The 13,033-nt window shown below is 41.0% G+C and overlaps 1 protein-coding gene and 1 pseudogene across 12 annotated transcripts in view; one reads left to right on the top strand and one right to left on the bottom strand.

The window, feature by feature from the left end:
• ARL13B (ARF like GTPase 13B) overlaps nucleotides 1-13,033 on the bottom strand; it is a 101,475-nt gene that overhangs the window by 67,774 nt on the left and 20,668 nt on the right. For all 12 annotated transcript variants that reach the window (XR_016232387.1, XR_016232389.1, XR_016232388.1 and 9 more), the window contains exons 2-3: nucleotides 11,397-11,467; nucleotides 180-429 (exon numbers count right to left, since the gene is read on the bottom strand). Coding sequence is in view for 4 of the 12 variants with exons in the window: in XM_008267087.5 (XP_008265309.2) it covers nucleotides 180-429; nucleotides 11,397-11,467 (321 nt within the window). In the remaining 8 variants the exon portion in view is untranslated. The remainder of the gene's footprint in view (nucleotides 1-179; nucleotides 430-11,396; nucleotides 11,468-13,033) is intronic.
• On the top strand, nucleotides 4,896-5,512 carry LOC103350612 (PRELI domain containing protein 3A pseudogene; annotated as a pseudogene).

The raw sequence follows: 13,033 nt of genomic DNA, 5'->3' as shown, positions 1-13,033 counted from the left end.
TTACTCTGTGGGCAGTATTATAGCAAGGCCTCAAAATATTAACAACTACCACTTAACTGCACATATTTTGTTATACTAGGGCATGACTATCTGTGATTTTTGCATATTTTGTAACAGATCAATGCCTTTATTAGGTAATGCCACTGCCCTATGTTAGCAATGACACTAATGTTACTTACACCAGTATAGGCTTTCCTGAAATCCTAGGATGTCTTAGCACTTCAGACATTGTCTCTTTTGTCTCTTCCATTCTCTCTTCATCACTGGAATCCACAACAAATATTACTCCATAGGACTCAGCGTAGTAATTCTTCCAGATTCCCCGAATTCTTTTTCCACCTCCCAAGTCGAAGATGGTGACTTCAAATTTCCCTTGTCTAAGGTTAATTTTGGAAAATCCAACAGTAGGAGCTACATCTTCAGGGTGTTCTGTTTGAGATGATACAAAAGAAATAATCTGAAGTATTTAAATTAACGACATTAATTTTCAACTTACATGACATAGAAAGTATTATTTGTTTTACCTAAGTATTAAATGGGATGTTTATCATTTGTCTATACAATAGACACTATGTCCTAGCATACTGGTTTGGGGAGACATAAGATACTATAAAACATTCAACATAAGAATTTATTTTATTTTTTTACAGAGATAACACGGCACCCAGCAGAGACTTAATAACAACAAGTCATATAAGCTGACTAAATGAAACAACTCTTGCCTTAGGCTATTCATTCCCCAAATTACAAACAATGTTTCTTTTTTTTTTTTTTTTTTGACAGGCAGAGTGGACAGTGAGAGAGAGAGACAGAGAGAGAAAGGTCTTCCTTTTGCCGTTGGTTCACCCTCCAATGGCCGCCGCTGCAGCCGGCGCACCGCGCTGATCCGATGGCAGGAGGCAGGATCCAGGTGCTTTTCCTGGTCTCCCATGGGGTGCAGGGCCCAAGCACCTGGGCCATCCTCCACTGCACTCCCTGGCCATAGCAGAGAGCTGGCCTGGAAGAGGGGCAACCGGGACAGAATCCGGCGCCCCAACCGAGACTAGAACCCGGTGTGCCGGCGCCGCAAGGTGGAGGATTAGCCTATTGAGCCACGGCGCCGGCCTTTTTTTTTTTTTTTTTTTTTGACAGGCAGAGTGGATAGTGAGAGAGAGACAGAGAGAAAGGTTGGTTCACCCTCCAATGGCCGCCACGGCTGGCGCGCTGCGGCCAGCGCACCGCGCTGATCCGAAGGCAGGAGCCAGGTGCTTCTCCTGGTCTCCCATGGGGTGCAGGGCCCAAGTACTTGGGCCATCCTCCACTGCCTTCCCGGGCCACAGCAGAGAGCTGGCCTAGAAGAGGGGCAACCGGGAAAGAATCCGGCACCCCGACCAGGACTAGAACCCGGTGTGCCGGCGCCGCTAGGTGAAGGATTAGCCTATTGAGCTTCGGCGCCGGCCTTACAAACAATATGTTTCAACCTTCAACTTCATAGTCATTCCCTTTGGGTTGGCTAAGACAATTTCTGGGGAGCTATAAAGGAAACCATCAATATTTAAGAGCAGGGGCCCACAAAATCATTTAGTCTTTTCCTGCCAAGGCAACCACAGAAGGGACTTGAAATTCAATAAATCTATAATTTTTAAGTTGATGATTTTGTATGGCCCATGAATAATGTTATAAATATATAAATGGCCTTTGGAAGAAAAAAGGCTCTCCACTTCTGATTTAGAGAAAAAACAAGTTTAGGAGAATCAAAGAATGAGAGAACCTACAAAGAATTAAGATCACTCTTTTTTTAATTAGTTGAATTAAAGCTACAATTGCATTAAAGAAACTTCTGATGGTACTCTGAAAACTGTAAAAGTACATGTTTTGGATGATCCAATAAATTTAAAATTGAGGTTTTTTTTTCTTTGTACTTCCATATATAACAACACAAAGAAGGTATAGAAGGCATATAATTATAATTGCCAAGGAATGGTAATAACAGTAAGAGATTAAAATTAAACATCCTTTAACGTCATGAAAAACTTCATAGGCAAAAGGGATTTTGACCTCACGTTTAGGTGAGATTTAAACAGGCTTAAGAATGATCTAAGTAACAGAAAAAAAGAACAGTCGGCAAAGTAGGCAAAAGTAATCATCATGGCTGGAGTAAATCCCAAGGTGGTGAATGTATACTGAAGTCAGATTGAAGATACTTCTGAACACAGAGAATGGGGAGCCACTGAAGAAATTTGGCAGACCAAAGACTTAAGTAAGGGCTATTAAAGCAGTGCTTTAATATTCATCCTGCAAAGGTCTCTAGAGTGACTAAAAGTAAGAATGATATACACTTTGCGAATAGGTATAAAGGTTGTAGAAAGAATGGAAAAAATATAAGAAAGGTAAAAATAGAGCTTGCTGACTCAATGGTAGTGAAAAATAAATAAAAATAAATAAAGATCAAGCTTCATGTTTATCTCTTCCATTCTCCCTTCATCACTGGAATCCACTACAATATATTACCCCACAGGACCTTATTTAGAATCGCATGGTCCAAGCCAGTAGCCACAAACCACATGAGGCTTTTAAAATGTAACTGAATTAAAATAAAACTAAAAATGCAATTTCAGTTGTATCAGCTTCATTTCAAGCGCTGCAAAGACAGAAGTGACTAGAGGCCCACCTTACTGAAAAAGCCTATATAGAACATTTCCATCATTACGGGAAGTTCTACTGAACAACACTGGTTTGGATTCTCACATTTTACAAAACATTCACTATTATGCAGATAAATTTGAAGGCAATTGCTAGTCTTAGTTATGACTGAAAGTCAGATTCCCCTTTGCCAAGCACCTTAGTACAGTTTACACAGTTCCTAAGAAAGTTAAAAGGGACACTACAAGTCACCGTTTTTGCTAACTATCCCTTATTATCTAGAAAGAGAAAAGAGAGAGAGACAAAAGTTGGACCTAAAATAAGCAACTTGATTTTTCAGGAACAGATTTGCACTGGATATTTAAAAATATGTATCAAGAGGTAAACAACTGGTGCAAGGGTTAAGAATCAACTTGGGACACCCGTATTCCATATCAGAGTGCTTGGGCTTGAGTCCCAGTTACACTCCTGATTCCAGCTTCCATTAATGTGCACCATGGGAGATAACAGGCAATGGTTCAAGTAGTTGGGTCCCTATTTACTCCAAGTGGAAGACACTGACTGAGGGGTCAGCTCCTGGCTTCAGTCTGGCTGAACCCCAGTTGCTAAAGGCATTTGGGAAGCAAGCCAGTGGAAGGAAGAAATTCTCTCTCTCTCCTCTCTCTCCTCCTCCTCCTCCCTCCTCTCTGCTTTTCAAAATAAATAAAATCAACTAAAAAATCAATATCGCTCTGCTCCAGGTCAGAGCTCATTTCCATAGATAAAATGGGCAGCCAGTCTTTAGGACTAGAAAAGCCAAAATAAGGAACACTCTCTACTTTTCACTCTGGTTCCTACTTAGAATTTTTGTTTCAAAACTTAAGACTGCAGGGCCTTGAATTAGGGCATGAATTAAACCATGCTGCCTGCAACTCCAGCCTCCTATATCAGAGCTCAGCTTTGAGTCTTGGTTGCTCTGCTTATGGTCTAACTCCCTCTTAATGCACCAGGGAAAGTAGCGGAAGATGGCTGAAGTGCCTGGGTCCCTGCCACCCATGTGGAAGACCCAGATGGAGTTCCAGGATCCTAGCTTAGATCTGGCACAGCCCCGGATGTTGCAGTCATGTGGAGAATAAAGCAGTGAATGGAAGATGGATCTCTCTTTCTTGCATGCTCTTTCAAATACGTAAATCAATCTTTAAAAAAAAAAATCCGTAAGACTAAATGATGAGGTATAACTTTCTCCATAAACTATTTTCTAATGATTCCTTCCTATCTCCAATATCACTTTAATCCCCTCTCATAACACTCCCCCTTCTTTTTGATCTTACAATAGCCTATACTTTCCTAGCAGATGGGACCATATCTTGCCATCCTTACCACTCAGCACAAAGTATATAACATCCAATAATACAGCACCAAACTGCTAAGATGGCTGAAGCTGCTGTCCATACATCCATTCATCCTTCATTTTGTTCTTCCATATACTTATCTAACCATCCTAAATTCCTAGAAAGTCTAAGATAAAATGCAAATATGTGGCCAGCACCATGGCTCACTTTGCTAATCCTCTGCCTGCAACACAGGCACCCGGGTTCTAGTCCCTCTTGGGGCGCCGGATACTAGTCCCAGTTGCTCCTCTTCCAGTCAAGCTCTCTGCTGTGGCCCAGGAGGGCAGTGGAGGACGCCCCAAGTACTTGGGTCCCTGAACCTGCATGGGAGACCGGGAGGAAGTACCCGGCTCCTCGCTTCAGATCAGCACAGCGCCAGCCATAGTGGCCATTTGGGGAGTGAACCAATGGAAGGAATACCTTTCTCTCTGTCTCTCACTGTCTATAACTCTCTCTCTCTCACACTGTCACTCTGCCTGGCAAAAAAAAAAAAAAATGCAAATATGTAGTCAAATATTTACTTAGCATTGGTTTATTCTAAGCACTGAGCAAGATTCTAGAAATATAATGTTTAATACAATTCATCTTCTGTTCTTACAAACTCTTACTCTATTGAAGAAATATAAACAATTAACTGCATTATGAAACCAAGCTGATACCCAAAATGTACATTCCATGAAAAGAATTTTCACATCCAAAAATCACAAAGTTCCCTATTAAGAATCACTATTGGGTAGAGAATCCTAGCCTTTGATGATGATGATGATGATGATTACTGCTACTACAACCACTGTTTAGGTATACAACTACTTAGAGTACAACCTTGGCATCTGAGGCTCTGAGAGGTGGCCACGAAGATTTGTGTCCAGAGCTGCTCTGAAAGTGTGCCCTGCGGCCACAGTGATGAAAACCTGGAGCTCAGAACACGTGGTATTTGGGCATCCATAGCACAAGGTGACTAAGATCACCATGAGGAGGTATCTGAACCCAATAACCCATGCATAGTAGGTGAGGACATGCTGGAGAGTGGCATGTAGTGGTATGGGCGGCTTCACAGCCTGTGCCTGCTCAGCACAAAGTGGGGGCTACCTGGCCTCTTGTAAGCAATTTTGGGAACCAGCAGGGCTTTGACATACATCAAATAGCATTCTGTTGTAGATCCAATGGAAAAGAAAATGGAAGTCTGATCCACCAATATCCCACTCACAAATTTTGTGTCAGTGAGAAGCTGGTATATACACCCCACCCAGAGAACCCTGCCATGACGGCGCTCACCAGGAAACCATCATCACTGTGAAAGGCATTAGCCTTGGCAGCTAGATGCAAAGTTTAATGGCCAACACACTAGCATCCAATGCAATGGACTGGGAGGCCTTGGAGTGGGTGATTGGCAACCTGCACACAGACCTGGAGGACCTAGTGGCTGAGATCTTGTGAGACTGCAGTTGTCCAGCAGGGACCCACCAGAGCTCACCCAGCACAGTCAATCACCTGCACTGCATGGGGAACTTGCAGCAGCAGGCTAAGTCTATCAGAAGACATTTCCAAAAGGGGCAGGACAAAGGCAGTGATTCACTACCTCCTCCTGGCTTTTAGCCAATTTAACTTCTGTGGTGGGAAGATTTTTGTTTTGTTTTGTTTTAACTGAGTAGGAAGTTAATTTACCCAACGTCCAAAATACCGAAACAAAAGCAAGGGTGCTCACCTGGAGCCCTGCCCTCAGTGAAGCTGCCGCACCTCCCTGGCTGTTATTGAAGGGAGGTTGTTAAAGATTCAGCCAGTAGAACCCAGATCTGGCCTTGTCAAGACCCCACAGGCAGGGCTCTAGTGCATGCTGGTCTCAGGCCTGTGCCTTGGGCCCTTGCTCGTTCCAGGCACCTCACAGCCACTAGCATGCCCCATTTTGTTGGTGTTTTTTCAATTTCATTACCTTCCATAGTCCCAGATCTTGGGCTTAATTTAGAAGTAGATTTTCAACTATATGTGTATAACAAGTAACACAAAATATACCTATTTAGTTTTGGAATATGAAATGGGATCTATTTTTCCTTATTTATGTCTTTACTAAAGGAGGCAGAGGTAGCTATGTGGATACTTTGAAGCTTATTGAAGCTCCTTGAGCATCTGCAGATTTTCTGCCTTTAGGATATGGGATGGCCTGGAAACAGTCCCAAACAGAACACTGAGAGATGACCAGGAAAGAAGCCAAGAAACCAACCCAAAACTCTGCCTAGCCTTCATTTCCTTCCCTTGAGTTGGGCAGGAGTGGGAGCTGAACACAGTAGCTTCTGTGTCAACCCTTCACTCAAGTCAGAAAATGCTAGAATGATGTTCAAGAAAAACATGGCTTTTATAAAAAAATTAATGTTATTGAGAAGCAGAGAGACAGACCATCTGCTGGTTCATTCCCCAAAGGAAGACAATAGTGGGAGCTTGGTTGGAGCTAAAGTAGGAGCTGGGAACTCATTCCAGCTCTCTCAGGTAGGTGTCAGGGACCTAATCACTTGAGCCATTACCACTGCCTCTTGAGGTCTGCATCATCAGGAAGCTGGAGTCAGAAGCTAGAGTTGTGACTCAAAGCCAGGTACTCAGAGACTCAAATGTCTTAAATGGCATCTTAACCTGCCCATTTAGTTTTCTTTTTATAAGCTAGGCCCAGTGAACCACCCTGAGGTCCATGCACTGGGGCTTTGACCTTGGCCAGGTAACTTCTGCCATACTATCCCTGTGAGAGCAGTACCAGGAACTCTTTGAGATCAGCCTGCCTTTCTTGTCAGAAAAGGGATGGAACTGCCTATTCTCCTCCCATTTGGCATTAGAAGCAAACATTAAAGCTGTATCTGATTTGAGCCAGTGTCCCTCTGGCCTCTGGCATTCCTACCCTCATATTTCCGAAGGGGCAGACATGCTTTGATCTAGGAATTAACTGCTTAGTGCCTTTACTGGAAGCCCTGCTCCCCACCCATAGTTGTCATCAGCAAATCTCTACTTAAGGCTGAGCCTTAAGTAACCCGCTGTGTAAAGGAAAGATCTTTGTAGGCCCTGTTATATCTTCAGTCTCCAAAGGGAGGCAGGGCTATGGAGGATGGCAGGCAGGTAAGGAAAGTGCTGTCCTCAGTGAGATGGTCCTCTGCTTGTTATAGGCGTGCAATAGCAAGCCTGGGCAGGTCCCGTGACTGCTGGGCTTTGAGTTCTGCATCAGTGAAACGTGGATGCTAATTCCTGTTGGGTGTGGAGCAAACTGCACAACAGGTAAAACACCTTGGTGCTGGTGGCGTGGACACCCAGCCCCCAGTGCAATCATCACTGCTGGCAGCCAGTTGCTTGAGCTGCCTAGTCTCTTGTGGGAAATCACCAGCCAGTGGTGAAGGAGCATACATGTTAAGCAAGGGTATTTTTAATTTATAAAAATTGTAGTCACTGGAGAGAGTTAACTATTATAAAACTATTGCATATCCAGGGATTAGTGAGTCTTTAGTCCTAATGTAGCCTGGCCTTCTGGGGCTTTGAGCTTGCTGTGTTCAGCTGTTACAACAGTGACTGGGGGCAGGGGATGGCCGCCTGCAGCCTGCACCTGTTTCCGTTCAGCCTGCTCCGAGATGGTTTGTGTGTTTTTACAGGGTTGTAATGACCCCCTTCTGAAGGACATGTGACCAAGAATGGCGAGGCCCCTAGAGCCTGCCATATTTACATTTGGTCTTTTCCAGAAAGCTTGTCAATCCCTTGCTTAGGCACTTCTCTGCATCTCCGTGTTCACTTAAACATAACAAGATCTGTTCCCTCCAATCCAACTGCTTTCCTTTCCCCATTTCTAGTTAGTGTTACCTCTGTTCCCCAAATCCCAGAAAAACCTGAATTACTTAAAACAGCTGTTCCCACTTCCTTTATCAGTTAAGCAACACAATATTCCTCTTAGTGTTTCAAACCAATTCTAGCTCTGACTGTCCCGCTCTGCTTTGGGGCCATATGGTCTGGGGTAGCCACTTCTATGACGGCCCCAGGAAGTGGTGCCCGTGACCTTGCTGTGGGTTGTATCCAACACATTGAGGGCTGGCCCATGATCGGTGGAGATGACAGCATGTGACTCCAGCAGCTTGGTCATAAGAGACACTGCAGCTTGGGCTGTGCTGACTCTGTGCTGTCTCTTTTAGAACAGCTGAACTTACGACCTACTAACACAATCATCTGACAGCCATGAAAAAGAGAAGTTGATAGAAAAACTGAGGTTCATGGTAGGGGAGCTAAATTTAGATTAAGAAGATATTGTGAGGGCTGGTGCTGTGGCATAGTGGGCTAAGCCTCCGTTACAGCGCTGGAGTCCCATATGGGTGCCAGTTCTAGTCCTGGCTGCTCCTCTTCTGATCCAGCTCTCTACTGTGGCCTGGGAAAACAGTAGAAGATGCCCCATGTGCTTGGGCCCCTGCACCTGCTTGAGAGACCCAGAAGCTACTGGCTTTGAATCAGCTCAGTTCCAACGATTTCAGTCATCAGATGGACCAGCAGATGGAAGATCTGTCTCTCTCTCGCTCTCTGTAACTCTCTCAAGTAAATAAATAAATAATATATACAAAATAATAAGGTATTGTGACATTCCAGGTGAAAGACACTGAAGGTTTGGCTTTAGGCAACAGCTGTATGGTTAGAAAGGAAGTAGGTACTGTATTTCAAAAGAAACCAGTAAATATATATTTTTTAAAAGGTCAAGACATAAGCAAAGGGCAAGAAATAAGTGGAGGAATAGAAGCCAAGGGAGAGATGGTTTAAGGAGGCTACCTATTATAACTAAAAAGTATGGCATAAACAACTAGGACATCAAAATGAGTAAAAGTGCCCTTAGATGTGGGGAGCAATCCAGACTGGACTAAGTTACTCGAATTAAGACTTATTCTATGCATCTGCTCTCCCACAATATGGCGCTGGGAGAGAAGTAAACAGCAAACTCCCAAAGCAAGAATGAGTAGAGAGAAATGAGAAAGAACGAAGTAACGAACTTCCCCGCGAACTCTCCAACGCACTCTCCAACCAACCCACACCACCATGCCGTCTCTCTCCTCCTATATAGTCCTCTCCACCAATCCCAACTCGGCTGCCCACACGCCGAGTACGCTGCTCTCCAATCAGGAGCAAGTCCTACAGTTTATTGGTTGAACTGGAGGCAGCTGTGTGGAAGCTGTTTACTTCTCTCCCAGCGCCATATTGTGGGAGAGCAGATGCATAGAATAAGTCTTAATTCGAGTAACTTAGTCCAGTCTGGATTGCTCCCCACACTTAGAGAACTGACATTCCAGAGAATTGGTGAGATATACTGACAAAATACAATTAAGTAGGTCTAAAAGAGAATGTATTTAGTTTTTAATTCTACCTATGGGATGGCTGGGGACAAAAGGAATCAGAAAAGGCTCTTTTAGGCAGACATTGTAGTGAAGAGGTTAAGCTACTGCTTGGGATACCCACTTCCTACAGGAGGGCCCTGGTATGAGTCTTGGCTCCTCGGCTTCTGATCCAGCTTCCTACTAATGTCTAAGAGGCAGCTGATCGTGGCACAAGTATTTGGGTTCTTGGAACCCACAAGGGAGACCTAAATGGAGCTCTGGGATTCTGGATGTTGCAGGCATTTGGGAAGTTAACCAGCAGATGGAAGATCATTCTGTCTTTCCCTTTCTGTCACTCTTTCAAATAAATATAGTAAAATAAATACTAGAAAAAACACCTTATAAAAGAGGAGAGTATATGACAAAAACACGTCTTTATAGGTAGATATTCTCCCTAATAAGACAAATAAGAACAACATAAGAAAAAATACAAAGGTATAATAAGGATTAATTTGGGAAACGTTAAGTAGTTTTACATAATTAGAACCATAAAAAATTCGAAGTAAAAAATTACTCACTGGAGTAGGCTGAAAGCAAATATTAGATAAAAACAGAAACAGAGCAGAGGAGACCTCAGAGTTAAGGCAGCTTTGACTTTCAGTTTATTATGTGATACTGTAAGCATTTTCTAGACTTAGAAAAAGGAAATGATGGTCATACATAAGTGGAACATAGAAGATAAAAGGCCTAATGGAAAGAGGGTATTCCAAGTCCATACAACAAATCAGACATGGTCTGGTAAGTAGATTCTTAGGTGTCTGCTCCCTTCAATGGAAGAAGGAAAAAATTTAGATAAGGTATCATGTCTGTAGGTCAAATTGCCTTGCCACCTATTTTTGTAGGACCCACAAGCTAAAAATGTATTTTAGATTTTTAAATGACAAAAAAAAAATAGAAAGAATGTTTAATAACACAGGACAATCATATGAAGTTGAAATTTCCATGGTCATAAATAAAATCTCATTGGAACATGGCCATACTCATATTATGTATATATAATATATATACATATATAATATGTTCATATATATACACATATATAATATGTTCACGTATTATCTATGAATGCTTTCACTACAATGCCAAAATTACACCTTTGGGAAAGAAAACATACAGCTCCACAACCAAAAAATTTACTATTTGTCCCTTTACAGAAAAAGTTTGTTGAGCTCTGCATTTAGATGGGGACAGTGAGTGCTCTGAAAAGATATAACCTAGAGGGCAGCATAAGGAATATCAAAAAAAGTTTTAGAAGAATCCACAGAGAACAACACAAAATTTGTGTTACATGGAATTTGAGGTAACGAAATGTTTTTTTCCAACACTGAGTTTTGTAAGGTGTTAGAAACAACTATTTGATTTGCATGATACTTGTTCTGATCATCAGCCTTCAGGAACAAATATATGTTAGGCTTTTCTTCTAATTCACACCATTAAGATGCTTGGCTAGTAATATATGCACAGCATCTAATAAAATCACTAGCATAGAGGATGTAATATTGTAGTACAAAGCATTAAATTTAGACTAAGTGCATCCACTGAGATGTAATATATATAATACAAAGCCCCTTAATGACAGAGACTCTATTTTTATTGTAACTAAAAATTGTTTATCTTATTGAAAAAATGCAAAGAACAATGTAGGCTAACTACACTTCTATTCTTTTTTAATCTAGGCATAGTCATAATAAGTACTAGCCCAAAAAAATTATGTACAAGATGGGTATTCTTAAAGGTAAGGGTAGTTTATTTATTTATTTTTTAACTTTTTTTTTTTTCCTTTTTGTTGCCCTTGCTAATCAACAAGCCCCTGTAACCTCCATACCTGTGCATCTACTCCATGATAGTACACTGGCAAAACTAAGATATGTCCTAGCCACCATATTGGTCACAAGTATATTAAGACATAAAGTAATCAAGGACACATTATCCATATTCAATTAATATGTAATAAAGTAATATAACATACATAAGAAAATAATTCAGAATAATTTAACAGAGTTCAGAAGATACATAAATATTTTTAGCTTACCTCCTTGGATTCCCTTTGCTGTTGCCGTTTTACCAGCATTATCAAGTCCGACCATCACAAGAGTCACTTTTCTTAAAATAACAGAAATGTAAAAGTCACTTTCTGGTTGATTTAGTAGTAAGGAAAATAAAAGCAAATGCATTCTTTCAAGCAACATTTAAAGAGCACCTACTATTTATAAGATAATCTGCTGGGTGCTAAAGGAAAAATAAACAAAATAAAGATCTGAAAGTAAAATTCACAAAAAATACCTTTAAAACATCATACTTCTATTTCCTAAACACATAAAGTAAAATTGTACACATATAATCCAAAGGCTAGAGAAGAAATAAGCCGAAGAAGAAAGAAGGAAAAAGAGGAACACAGAGTCTAACTCTCTGAGTTATTCAGAGTGACTTGATTTCTTTTTGAATTCTATGGACTATAATTGATCTGTTGATTTATGTAAGTATACAAGCAAATAATTTCTCTAGGCTCAATTGTTTTTAGTTATGCAGCAAATTATGAAACATAAAATATTAAATATAATATAGCATGATCATTAACTTAAATACTAACATTTTGAAAGTGTTCCTATAATATGAAGCATAAAATGTTTCTGATGACATACCTAAGCTCCATGCAGCCAAAATTATATATATTCTAGTTCGATTTTACAACTAAAAAAACATAAGCCCATATAAATTAAATAATTTGCCAACAGTCACAATAGGATTCAGTTACAGAGTAAGAATCAGAACCTAATTCACCAACTCCTAGGAACGTCTTAAACTTGGGAAATTAAAAAAAAAAAACCCTATTATACTGATCCTATTAATTGTCTGATTCAGTTTACCACTAAAGCTCATCTCTGTTCCAAGCGTAACCTTTGCACAAGGTAAAAGGTGAAACACTCCGTTACCACCATGGATCTGGGAATGAGACTGTCTCAGGAACACAGAGCCACAGCTTAACACAGCTGCCATGTTAAGACCGCAGGGTAGGGCCTGAGTCCTGTGGGACAGAGTCAGGGTTTCTGCCAAGGACAGTGATTCCTCATGAGCAATCATCTTAAGGAGTTACAAGTGAAAGGGCAGTAAAAGGTGTTCTTTAATGTTCCTAGAGCTGGCTCTCTTGAACCTGGACTTGCTAAAAAAAATTCCAGATGTATTCAAAGGGTTCACAGAACAAAGAAAAGACAGAGCTCCTGAGGGCCTGAGGCAGTCCAGTTGTGGGCCTCAAGCTGACAAAGAACCAGCTCTCTTGCAAAAGTCAAACTGGTCATATATTAAACAAATAATCACTGACTGTTTGACACCACACACCAGTGTTCTAGGTACTTGAGATCCATCTGATTATTAAAGCCACCATCACCACAACAAAATACAAACAAAAAAACAGAAATCCCCCCTTTCTGTGACTGAGGGACAGAAATACCACTCCTGAAATCTACAGTACTCAAAAAGCTGTAGTTTTACTTAGAAAAGATGGGGAGAACCCTTCCTTCATGGAACAACCCTAATGAAAACAATACACATTATAAAGAAATAAAAATCCAAAATTCCTGTGTTATAAGCTTACATTTTAGTGACAATAAACAAACAATAAAATTATAATAAATAAATCAAGAGTAAGTTACATTGTACGTTAGAAGACTA

This window comes from Oryctolagus cuniculus, chromosome 4 (assembly GCF_051225735.1).
Source record: "Oryctolagus cuniculus isolate XC-2025 breed Fujian yellow rabbit chromosome 4, ASM5122573v1, whole genome shotgun sequence".
Taxonomy (NCBI): Eukaryota; Metazoa; Chordata; class Mammalia; order Lagomorpha; family Leporidae; genus Oryctolagus; species Oryctolagus cuniculus.
The sequence above is the reverse complement of the archived record's forward strand: the minus strand, read 5'-3'. Positions and strand labels throughout refer to the sequence as shown.